This window comes from the organism of the source record quoted next, unplaced genomic scaffold (genome assembly GCF_019419815.1).
Source record: "Pyrus x bretschneideri cultivar Hongxiangsu unplaced genomic scaffold, Pyrus_bretschneideri_v1 Contig17, whole genome shotgun sequence".
Classification (NCBI taxonomy): domain Eukaryota; kingdom Viridiplantae; phylum Streptophyta; class Magnoliopsida; order Rosales; family Rosaceae; genus Pyrus; species Pyrus x bretschneideri.
The window spans coordinates 3591365-3603658 of record NW_025999468.1 but is presented as its reverse complement, the minus strand read 5'-3'; the positions used below and the strand labels follow the sequence as shown (position 1 = coordinate 3603658).

The 12294-nt window shown below is 36.5% G+C and overlaps 1 protein-coding gene and 1 long non-coding RNA gene across 3 annotated transcripts; one reads left to right on the top strand and one right to left on the bottom strand.

Annotated features, from left to right (window-relative positions):
- The first annotated feature begins 2658 nt into the window (after positions 1-2658).
- On the top strand, positions 2659-4033 carry LOC125475956. Its single transcript, XR_007257293.1, has 2 exons — positions 2659-3649; positions 3748-4033. It is a non-coding gene; the product is annotated as an uncharacterized LOC125475956 (long non-coding RNA).
- A 645-nt stretch (positions 4034-4678) lies between these two features.
- On the bottom strand, positions 4679-11813 carry LOC103964961 (ubiquitin carboxyl-terminal hydrolase 16). Of its 2 annotated transcripts, none has more exons than XM_048581441.1 (11): positions 11206-11813; positions 8568-10029; positions 8386-8477; positions 7860-7945; positions 7587-7749; positions 7354-7474; positions 7086-7243; positions 6407-6491; positions 6108-6320; positions 5511-5572; positions 4679-5406 (listed from the first exon to the last, which is right to left on the bottom strand). In XM_048581441.1, the coding sequence occupies exons 1-11, from the start codon at positions 11493-11495 to the stop codon at positions 4755-4757; spliced, it is 3384 nt and encodes a 1127-aa protein (XP_048437398.1). In that variant the 5' UTR covers positions 11496-11813; the 3' UTR covers positions 4679-4754. The 2 variants fall into 2 exon arrangements, with proteins under 2 accessions (XP_048437398.1, XP_009376247.2); XM_009377972.3 differs by having other exon boundaries at positions 8386-8474.
- Positions 11814-12294: the final 481 nt, after the last annotated feature.

Here is a 12294-nt window from a genome sequence, read left to right as displayed (position 1 = left end):
CAATATATATATATATATATATATATATATTAGGCTTAATAACATTATTAAATTTCTTCTATTAAACTTGGCATGGATACATTCTCAAATCAACCAAATAGAATGTATCCATATAAGTTTAAAAAATGGAATAGAAAAAAGATTGAATGAATTTTATATGAACAAATAGGTTCAATTTATATTAAAAAAGGTACATTTTACAGATAACAATTTGGTATATGAATGGGTACACATAAGATTAAAAAATTGAATTTTTTTTTTATGAAATTTTGAAATTAAAAAAAAAACTAATGTGCAAAAATTTATTCTAATTTTATTTTTTTATATTTTGAAAATTAATTAGGAGTTTAATAAAGATGTGAGTATTAAAACCCTAAATCAATTACTAATTTTTATTTTAAAAAATTATGTAACTGACATGTAATTCATTGATACATTAATACTAGGAACTTTGATCAAAATCTAAAAAGTGATAACGTCTCAATCAATGAACATTAGAAACTAGGAACCAAATACTAATTTTTCCTAAAATTAAACGGTAATAGAGTGAGTGCTTTAACTTATTTTTAAGTTCATGCAAGATCATTCCTTTCATTTATGTGAGATTTATTTTCAGCATTCCCCCTCACATATAGCTAATTTTCAAGTCTAACACGTAAACATTATAAATTGGATGACGTGGAGCACATGTAGACGTTAGGCTTCACACGCGGGACAACATGTTCTGATGTCATAAAAATAGTTGAAATTCTACTATAAAACTAATTAAAAAGCAACTCAACTTATAAATTCATATAAGGCCTTTCATTCCATCAACGAGAGATACATTAACTCTCAAGAGATGCAATGCGTGGCGAGGTTGATGAAAAGCATGAGCTAGCATACGGAAAGAGATCGTCGGACAGCAATCTTTCAGCCGAAAAGAAAAATGAGAACATTGTTGCTGCTTTCTTGGACATCGCCGTAACACAAGGGATACTTGCGGTGTGTACGGCTGTCTAACTTTTTTCATGACTTTCAGTTTCCGTGGAAAAGCTAAACCGTGTACATATCCACATATATTCAGGCGCGGTGCCTGCATGCATGCATGGATGCTTGCTATATGCTTTGCCCATGAAATTTGGTTGCATGCATGACTCTTCAACTGAATTCTTTTTTAGCTGGATATTAACAAACAATACCCTTCTCAAGTAATTTATATGTAATTAATTAGATTGATTCTTCCAACATATATACCGCCCAGTATCAAATTATCAAATATCGATCGGGACTTTATATCCACTCGTACGTACTTTGTTTCTGGAAAAAAAAAGGCAAATGGAATTCAAAATCAAGCTGAAATACAAAAGTCACTAAATTGTTGGAATATAATTATGATGATGTTGGTTTTACTATATGTGTATTTAATGTACAGAGGCGCATTATAAGATTGGTATATGGATATACGTATAATCAACGGGTGTGATAAGATTTATGACTAAGGTGGGTTGTAGGGGCGTAGTCCGGGAAGGATTTTTGTGAACGCATGCTTTAATTGTTTGAATCCACCATTAAATTCATATCTCTGCAATTTCCTTACTTTCTATTGAGATTTTTCAATAAGTGCCACCTTTGGTATGATCTTAATCTCTTTATTTACTTATTCTTGGTTTAATTAGTAGGTTAATTATTTATCTAGTCAGTTAGGGTTACGATTTTGAGAATAGTTTATATATATTCTACTGTTGTTGTTTCATGTTGATTATTATATTTATATAGGCAGAAAAATGAAGATATGATTTTATGGTACTAATTTCAGCTAGACCACCGAAGAAAAAAAATCCTAGCTCCGTCCTTGGTCTTATCATGAAAAGATAGACCATTTAAAAAAATCTCACAACTCTCAGCAAAGAGTATCTATAAAAGTATAGTTCATTCCTCCAGACAAATCATTCAAATGTGAAATCTATTCCTCTTATTCCCTTTGGTCTGCTATTTATCCCTTGATATTACTGCATAGTAATTAATAGTCTAACAACATTAAGACTTAGATCTTGTTATTGCCTAAAGAGCGTCCTAAATAAAATCAAGCAACTCTTTGCCGAGAGAATTAGTAATGCGATCGATTTGATATTTTATGCTTTTAAAGAACCGAGAGTAGTACTCCAAACTATGTAGAAAATAATAAAACACACCTATCCATGTTCAACTGGGAACTAAGTTCAAGCCGATGAGCACACATTAATTTCAACTTGACAAAAGAATTTGGATGATTCCACTCTTATCTATCCCCAACCAAAAACCACCAAATCCAAGTGGCTTAAACGTAGGCCAAATTCAAGACGACGGGGTCCACCCAAACAAGTGGATGGGAATAGGGCATGGGTTTGGTGCAACTTGGCATGAGGGTCTAAAGGCTGTCATCATTGGTGCTGACAGCGCTTTTGGTTTGATCTTTGAATTTGAAACTTAAAGAAGAAAGAACTTATATGACATCGGTATATTGTTATATCACAGTATCATTTTGTGCAAGTAAAATAAAACTTATGTAAGTTTTCGTTCATTATTTCAATTTTATTGACACGAAATATCACGTGAGATGTTATCCTTGCCGTATAAGTTATTCTGAATCTCAACTTGGAGAGGATGATGTGGACCAAGGTCTGTAAGTATGCATATATGGGCTAGGTCTGTAACGTGTGGGCCGTTTATTTGGAGTGATTCGATTCGGTTTGTCTTCCTTCAACGTTCAAATTCCCCGCCAACGATCACGTGCCGTGAGTAATAGTTGACTTTCCGGTCAACATTTATATGCCCCAACTTCTCACTTTTACTAAAATCCGACAGCCTCCACTTTCTTTTTCTATTTTTGGTTGGCCTTCACTCTTGACTACTTTTTTTTTTCTTTCTATTTTTGGTTCGCCTTCAATCTTGACTCAATTGCAGATAAGCCTTTTTTTCGGGGTGACGTTCGCACTACGAATGTTTGTTTGGGAACATTCACACTTTGTAACACATGTTCTATTTTAACTAGATAATATTTGCCACAAAAGTCCCACCCGAAGTTTTTCTTCCAAGGTTATACTCATTACCTAGGGGTGGATTTTTTTGCCAAATTGGCGTATCAACCATGTCATACCGCTTTTATGCCAAATTTTTTATGTCAATTGGTAATGGTACGATATTGTATCGTACTGAAATTTCTTGATACGGTATTAGTAATGGATACCATTACCATGGTATTATAGTACCGTAAAATATAATATAATATATAATTTATAAATTATATAATATATAATTATATAACACATATTTATAATATATATATTTATAATATTCCAATAATTTGAAAATAAAACCCTACTTATTAGCATTGGTGTTGGTGACTTTGATCTCTTGAGTTGGTGGAAATCAAACACAATAAAGTTCCCAATTCTTTCACAAATAGCTAAGGATATCTTTGCAACCCCCACTATTACTGTTGCTAGTGAAAATGCATTTAGCCTAGGGAGAAGGGTTGTGGACCCTTTTAGGGCATCATTGACTCCTAAAATGGTAGAAACACTAGTGTGTACTAGTGATTGGCTTAGGACGGATGAAGTAAACTTCTACAAGGAACCAACGAGAGATATGCGTCAATTTTACAAAGAAATGGGAGAAGTGGAAACAAGTATGATATGTTTTAATTTTTTTGGTAAATTTGTCATTAAATGGTTTTCAACTTTAATTCTTCTTGCTACTAATATGTTTTCCTTGCTTGTAATGTAGTCTTGACACAAGCTCAATCTTCTACAAATTCAATGCCTTCTCCAAAAGCTTTGGCATCTCAAGCTTGAAGGATTGATGAATGAATTTTACTTTTTGAAGTTTAGTTCCAATTTCATTTGGTTTGAAACTTTAGCTTCTATTTGGATTGTTAACTTCTATTTGTTTTGGTTCATAACTTCTATTTGGATTGTAGGCTTAATTTTCATCATGAATCTTGATGCATATCATTTGAATTATTGTGTGCGTGAATTGTGAATGATGAATAATAAATGAATTTAGGCTACAATGTATGAGATAAAGGTATAAGAAAAAAAAAAAGAAAAAAAAGTTTTTCCCTTGAAGTGAGTTACAAAAACAAAATTAGATTTTGTCCCAAAACAAAGTGACAATTACTATTATCATACCATGTCAACCAAATTATTTGGTAATACCGAACTTCGGTATACTGAAAGTTTGATACAAAAATTGGTACGAGATTTTTAGGACGATAATTGTACTTGACCCACCCCTACTTGTACCCGCCTTGTTTTTGTTTGATGTCGTATGTTGTTATCATGTGTCATGTGACATATGATGAGTTAGTCATATTTAGGTATCAAACTCTCCATAAACGAAAATCAGACCTTGAAATCTTCTATTTAGTTTTCGTCCGGTTGCACTATTTCCTATTTGCATTACAAGAGAGGCTTTTACTCAAACGCTGAACGAATTCCGCCATCTTTTGTTAACTTCAACACAAATTTTGATCCCCATAAACTAAAATTACGACATGAACGAAGCAATGACTTCTACTTCTCTACCTGTAGTCGCCTACGCACAATTAAACATTGTGAAACTCATTTGCATCAACGGCTAAAAGTTCACACTCACGCACCATATCTTCGTCGAAGCTTTAAGATGGTTGTGTTAATAATATTAGACTTGAACAGGGTAACCGGAAAAAAGGCCACGGCCTCCATCTCTTTTATTTACCGCTTTCAAACATAAAATATACGAGAATCAAATGTTTACCGTTCTTTCTCTACTATTGATTTTCTAAATTTTACATCCCCTAAAGAGTCGGGTCCTAATCTCTCCGTGCCGGTTTCCCTATTTCTACTACTACTACTTGCTAACTTTCTACATTGTTTAGTGGTGTCAGAGTGCAAAAAAGTAACCGTCGCTGCGCCAAACGAATCTACTGGCTTGCTACTCCCAATAGTTTCAGGGGAAACTGAAGCATACCTGTTCGAATCAGAGAGGGGTGAATGCTTAGTACTGGAGGGTGAGGAAGAGGATGTGGAAGAAGTGTCAGAATCCGAAAAATTTCTCCAGGATCTACTCCAACCACGCCCGGAATGACCAAATATGTAATCGGACAAGTCATCGGTGCTGGTAGAGCAACGAGTACTACCAGTACTATAAGAACTTTCGTCGGAGTTGTTGCTGATAAGGGAAGAATTGTCACTTGATGAGTCCTCTTCCAAAATCCTTCGCAGCTCCTCTGGTGGATATGCATTGGGTACAGAATGGTCAACACCCGAATGTGTGGAGAGTCTGGAGACAGATTTGGGTTTCAAGTTGGTAGCCTTTCCACCGATCCAAGAAGGAATGGCTCGATGTTTGGGATCATTAGATATAATTCTGTTCCTTATCAATCTCGGGGCCCTTGGCAAACATCTGCAAGGTAGTTCAGTCAAAAGCCCAAAAAACAGCGACGAAAGGAACTATACGAGAGAAAGATAGGAGAGAGAAGAGCAAACAAAACAGAAGAGATCCATCACCTTGAATAAAGAAGCATGTAAGCGCCTTTCGTCAAGACCTTTTCAAGTTCCACAGGGGTTACCTGCCCAACCAAAGCCAACACATTATCAGTTAAAAAGTCCTAGGATATGAAATTACAACAACATTCTGGTTATGCATGAAAATAAATAAGCAAGACACTGGAGACTAAAAGATAAGACATCGCTGAAAGGTCCAGTATAGAAATTCAAGTTGTAATTCTTAAAAGGGTTGGATGCTACCTAATAATGCATCATATCATCACAATTGGAGGTAAAACAAAATTTCATCGGTGACAAACATAGTTAATATAAATCCCTGTAGTTGTAGAGAACCAAATCTTCGGGTGACGTGGAAGGAGGTTGACCATTTGTGGGACAGTTCATTTTTTGTCATCCTTGTGGGCTACGGTTTCTTGTTTTACATGTAGACTAAATGAAGTTTGAAGGAGAAACCTTGTTCATTGCGTTGTATTTTCCTTCAGGTAACCCATTGACTTACAGTAGACACTAGATAGCTAAAAGCAAAAGCTAAATAACAACAAAGTAAAGAGTAAAGTTGCAACCCATATTAAAGAAATAACTTCGTAAAAAACATACCGTGCTGTCATCAACCTTGAACCACTTGTTGTGGGAATTCCTGACATAGCACACGTAGTGACCAGAAAATGCTGCATTCATGATATCTAAGTGCACAACCACCCCGTAAAGTCTGTATATAGGCGATTTATCACTTGTACCACTCATAAAAGGTGCCAAGTCCAGGATCTCAGGAAACCGGATAGGCTTATTGATCTTCCCAAACTTACCAGACTGTTTACAGGAGAACACATCAGATAAAAGAAAAGGAATCTACAAAAACCCGAGACTGAAAACACGTCCTTCAATAACTCAATTACCTGAAAACGCTTTAGTGCAATTGTAAGGATATTTGGAGCTTCCAGTATTGTCAACTTCTTTTTGGCCTTCTCATAAGATTTGCAACTGATTGACATGATATTGAAATGCACCAACAAAATTAGTGCATCTTAGCCAACAATTCCATAAAATTAGAAAAACTTAAATGTATTTATTTTTTGTTTATAGTTGTTCAAACTCTGAGGGCAGATCAATGAGTAACCATCCATAAGCAGACTACAAAAGGGGGAAAAGAGGGGGAATACAATAACTCCAGAAAAAAAAAAACTACATCCAGTATAATTTGATAACAATCGGACAAAAAAACTAACCTTGGTAAGGTCCAGAACTAAAATTGTAATAAGAACTTCATTTTTCGTGTACCCTTCACTCTAAACCAAACCTTGGCGAATAATCAAGCCAAAGCGAAGAAAATAATAGTATGATTCAATTTTGTATATAGAACAGAGAGTTTGAAGCCCTAGTTTGATGCCCTATAGCCCATAATATCTACTCAGAATGTGAAATTAATATAGTATTCATCGCATTGCCAAAATGGTTCACCAAGTTATAATTCATTGCCCTAAAGGTTGATTAAGAAAACATAATGTTTGCTGTAACCAGAATTAATAGATGTTCAAACATATTTATAGAAGAAAAGGGAAAAAAAGGACAACTAACCTGCTACATTGGTATTTGTTCTCCCCATCCAAGGTCTCAGTACCCGTAAATCGACGAAGAGCCTCTTCCAGGGTTCCTATATCACCCTCAATCTCTACAGTAAGATCCATCATTCTTTCCTGCCGCTCAGACTTGCCTTGGCACTTTGTGCATTTTATCTGCAACACAAAATCAAATTTATACATTCTATTAGGAAAATTATTATCCAAGCTCAGACAAGATAACACAAACTTGGTTGTATAAAACTTATAATAACAGTAATACATACCTTTGATCGAAGGTAGCCTCCAAATGTAAGGCCTATTAAAGTTGTTTCTTCGTTCAAAGAGCGCGAAGAATTAACCCCAGTTTCCGTAAGGCAAACAGATTGCATCATGTCAATTGCATACCTGTCAATTTAACTTATCAAGTCAATAAAAGGTTTTTCCAGAAGAACAGTAATACTGTTACTAATGCATAGAATAGTATGTTAGGCTCCAGAGATGTACAGAGTTGGCACACCTTAGAAATTCATGGGCATCTTCTTCTCTCCCATTACCAAGTTGACTTCCAATTTTTCTTAACTGGGAAAGGATTCCCATAGGAGGCAGAGGAGAGTTCCCTTCCTTTGCCATCAAAACTAGACTTTCAAACTCACACATGAAACACCATCCCTTCTTTACACCTGACCCATTAAAATCTCATCAATAAACTGTGCAGAATACAAGACCTACTGACTGTACCAAACAAGTACTTGCTAGGAATCCAAAGGGGAGAGCATGTTCGAAAGCTTACAAGCTTTAGAATGAAGTCCTTGAAGCAAATAAGCAGTCAGAGGTGGAGTAAATGACAAGCACTGTAGCACTGCATTGGCATAACAGCTGCAGAATAAAAATAGAGAATATGTTAAAAACAGAATGACCACACTTCTGATAAAAAAACTCAAAGCTTGATCCATCAAATCTGTTATAAAATGAAACGAGCAAAAACATATAATAAAGTTTTATGCACATAATAATTGAAGCAAATTCAGTTAAACAGTGTAATAATCGTGTCCTCACATCAAGGTCATTTTCCATTTCTGGTTTAGAAGACTGAAATATGGAATTGCACCATATATGTGGAACTGGGTAATACTGACTATGTAAAGCAACAAGTAGCAACATGCAAGTTCACCTTACCAAGAAGACATAGTAACTAAAAGCAAGGTTACAGCTGCAAGACTTTCTGAAGATCTAATCCGATTCACATGACTAATTGATTCTATGCAATTATTTTTCTTCCAAAAACGACCACATGAACAGGTACCACATGATGTTACCTGTTACCGCAATTTATAAGGCCAGAAGGGCGCAATTCCACCTTGTTCCAATTGTAAAGCTTGACGAATAATTCATAAGAAAAGAGTTCCTGCTGAAACAAATACAGATGATCAATTTACAATTATTTCTAGCCAGTTAAAATCTTAAGAAATAGGCACTACAAAACAGTAAAAGGTCAAACCTTCTCGCTATATTTTCCTGCAATCTCACTCCCAACTCCCAAAGGATAGTGCTTTGGTATTTTGGATCCTCGAAACTGATCGAAAACCTTAAATACAGAGGTTTTCAAGCCATTCCTATCATTTGAAAGATTTGTGGCTTGAGATGAAACAGTATCACTAGCCTCAACACAGTCCACTTTTCCAGATTTTACACGTGGAAGTGCACCTCCAACAGCAGATGCAAGGCGAGCATCAGAAACACTGGGTGGTGGAGTTCCAGCTTCCCTAGACTTTAAAACATCAGAAGTTCTGCTGCAGTTCTTAACAGCATGACCTGACCTTTCTGAACTTGTGGATAGCACTCTACTAGAGTTCAGAGCATCTGTGCTTTTTGAAACTCTTTCAGTGCCAAGAGATCTTTGAACTGAAGGCGAGGAGGATGACATAGACTTAATTTCTCTGAACTTCAAGGCATGTGAATTACTGCTAGATTCATTATCCTCTTTTTTCAACCCTTTACTGTTCCGTGATGGGGAATTCTTGACCTTAACAGCATCTCCACTAATCTTTTCTGATAAATCTGCTCCATGAGTAGACTTACTGAGCTCTGAAGAATCTAGAAGATCATCACCTAACCTCGTGCCCCTTGACTTGGAGCCTAGCCTATGAAGGGGAGGTGCAGTACTTCCAGACAAGTTGAATGAAAAATGTAAGGAATCTCCAGAATCAGATATCTTTGTATTACTGGCTACACTGGAATTGGACACTTGGGCATCACTCTTGGACCCTATGGAATCAAGAGTGTTCCCCCAGAAATCAGAAGAAGGTGTACAAGACTCGGCAACTGGACACTCACTCATGCCACTGTCGTTCAAACCTGAAGAAAAATTTGATCTCTGCACATTTTCTTCATCATTTATACTAGGTTTAACCTGATTCAACTTACTTAACTTAGCAAAACCATCAACAGAATCAACCAAGCTAGCAAACTTTGGAGATGATGGCTTAGATTGATCGATGTTGTTAACATTAAAGGGAATCTGCTGGATGTCAAAGGCATCATTAGCAGATGGTTGTCCATCTGATCTGTCAGGTTCAAATGAACTAACACTCCCACTGACAGAAACATCGTCCGAAGATTCAGTACTGCTGGCAGAAGTAGAAAATCCAGAAAACGAGGTAGCTGCTGAGTCAGACGTACAATTTGTTCCTTTCCTCTCGGCAAGAAATTCATCTTCACTATCATCATCCCTTATACATTCAACATCGGGAAAGCAATGAGGATTAGGCAATGCAGGTTCCCCAGAAGATTTTTCAACAGACTGCCTACTTTGAAACTTGTCGGTATTAATTTCAAGGTCTTCTTTGGTTACCTTCACACCAGAATCACTTCCCACATCAATATTCTGGTGAACTATGGTAAAAGGACGGCACTCTTCCTTGTGACCTTGTCGCCAGTGAACAATTTGACACTTCCCAGAACTGAAACATTTAATTAGATGTAATGTCCATGAAAATAAATACCATACCAATTACAGATGCCCGCATTTAAATGAATAAAACTATAATTCCACAAAGTTTTTAATTTCTTATCAAAGTTTATAGGGGTTGGCTACAGCCACCTACAAGGATTTTTATTTCATCATTCAGCATTATCAAACATATTATAGTGGCAACAGCTATTTAAAATTTTAACAAACTAACTATGGCATTTAGCCAATCTTTTACCATTTTTCCTTTCAGACAAGTAGCACAATCTCAGTTATGCCATGTGGTACTTCTTGAAAATAAGCATATACAAAAACAACAAAAAACGATCTACAAATGGCTGTTAATCATCGTTAGTTCGCAGATGTCGTAACATCTTAACAAACAATTCCCATAACATTTGTAAATACTCACGGGAGATTCTGTAACATCAAAAACAACATAAAAATCATCAAATTCGTTCCCCTGTCTGCGTCAAATACAGGTTTTCAAGTGTTAGCTTCTTCAACATATTCAGGAAATAAAATCAGATTAATTACCAAAAAAAACCACCCCTGATCAGCAAAAGGGAAAATAAGAGGGGGTGTATTCAATTGGGATTTTGAGGGATTTTAATTCTTTTAATGAATTTAGGGGTATTCAATCAGGATTTTAAGTGATTCATTGACATTCAATGTGTATTCAATCAGAATTTTTAAGATAGTTTATTAAAATCCTTAGAAATATTCAATTAGAATTTTAAAGATATTTATAACATTCCAGGTGTATTCAATTAGAATTAGAATTTAAAGAATTTGGAAAAGCTGAGGAATTAGAAGGAAGTGGAGAGATTTTGTAGTGTATTTTAAGCATCCACAGATCTCACCTCTCCCCATGAGATTTCAAGGGAATTGAATCAAAATTTTTCATAAAATCTTTACAAATCAGTTAAACTCCATAAACATCCATAGATTTATAAATCCATTAAAATCTCTCAAATTTCCAATTAAATACACCCACCTAAATAATTAATTGACTGGGATTCACATTGAAATTTCCCAAAAAAAATACTTAATATACTCAACATGCAATGTAATCAACAATCACAAATTACCACCCAAAACGCACAATTTGGAAACAAAATCACAGAAAATAGAATTAAATTTCAATATAATATATCAGAAAACTTACCAGTAGCGAACCGCTTTGCAGCGGGCGCAGCGCGTGGTGGTGGGGCAGTAACAAACAACGCAATAAGGACCCTTAATCTCAGCCACCGAAGCGGCGCCGTACCCAGCCGTGACCTCGAACTCAGCTCTAGCAGCTTCCTCCTTGGCCAAGACCAAAAGTCTCCTGATCTCCTCCCTCCTGGCGTTAGCGAGGCGCCATTTTCTCCGAACCACGAAGAATCCGATCACCGGCGCCAGAAAACAAGCCACCAGCACGAGGCTCCGAAACCCTAGATCCCCAGCCACATGCATTTATCCCCCTCCCAAAAACTCACGCTTCCAAGCAGACCCAAAAACATAGATTTAGTAATTACCAACGGCAACGCCTGCGGCGGCGGTTGTGGTGGTGATTGAAGAGACGGACGATCACAGCCGTCCAAATTGGGCCACGGGCGAAACCGACGGTTGCTAACGATGGCGGAAATCGGAGAGATGAAACGAAACTGCGAGGAAATGGGAATTCAGGTGGGAAAGGAGAACGCGTTTGGTTGCTTGGAGACAGTGTGAATTTTGGGATTTTTAGCGACGGTTTTTTTTTTCATTCGGACAATAAACTGGGGGAAAAATCGGTTCAGATTTTACTTTTAGGGCTCGTTCGTAAGGGAGCCAGAAATAGAGTTGTGAGAAATATTCGGGGAAAAAGTAAATTAAATTAAATTACAATTCAAAGAATATAATTTTCTATTTAATTTTTTTAATTTTGTTTTGTACGTTGAGAAAATATTTAATTCGGTTGGAAACAGAAAAATATTAAATTCGGAAAATTGAAGGTCGGGGGTAAGGAATTTTGCAGCAGGGCATCGAGAAGCGTGAATTCTTCGCTCTAATAATATTCGGTTCGACCGCCGGTCCGGTTCAATTTCCGGTTTGATTTGATTTGACGGATACGGAATTGGACGGTTGCATGGTGTCTCATGCGTGTGGAGAGTCAGAGACTCAAAGGTAGTGCGAGCGTGGGGCAAGTGATCGGGAGGAGATCCAACGGTGGTGATTGATTGGCCGCTGGAGGATGATGGTTCCCTCACCATTTTGGATGTTTGCCTGTATATAG

Bases quoted from the DNA above. Each gene is read 5' to 3' on its own strand.
- LOC103964961 (XM_048581441.1), bottom strand. From the start codon at position 11,495: ATGCATGTGGCTGGGGATCTAGGGTTTCGGAGCCTCGTGCTGGTGGCT. The intron at 8,478-8,567 runs GTTTGACCTTTT...TATTTGTTTCAG, and splicing joins CAGGAAAATATAGCGAGAAG to CAGGAACTCTTTTCTTATGA. The intron at 7,946-8,385 runs GTAACATCATGT...TTTATTCTGCAG, and splicing joins CTTATAAATTGCGGTAACAG to CTGTTATGCCAATGCAGTGC.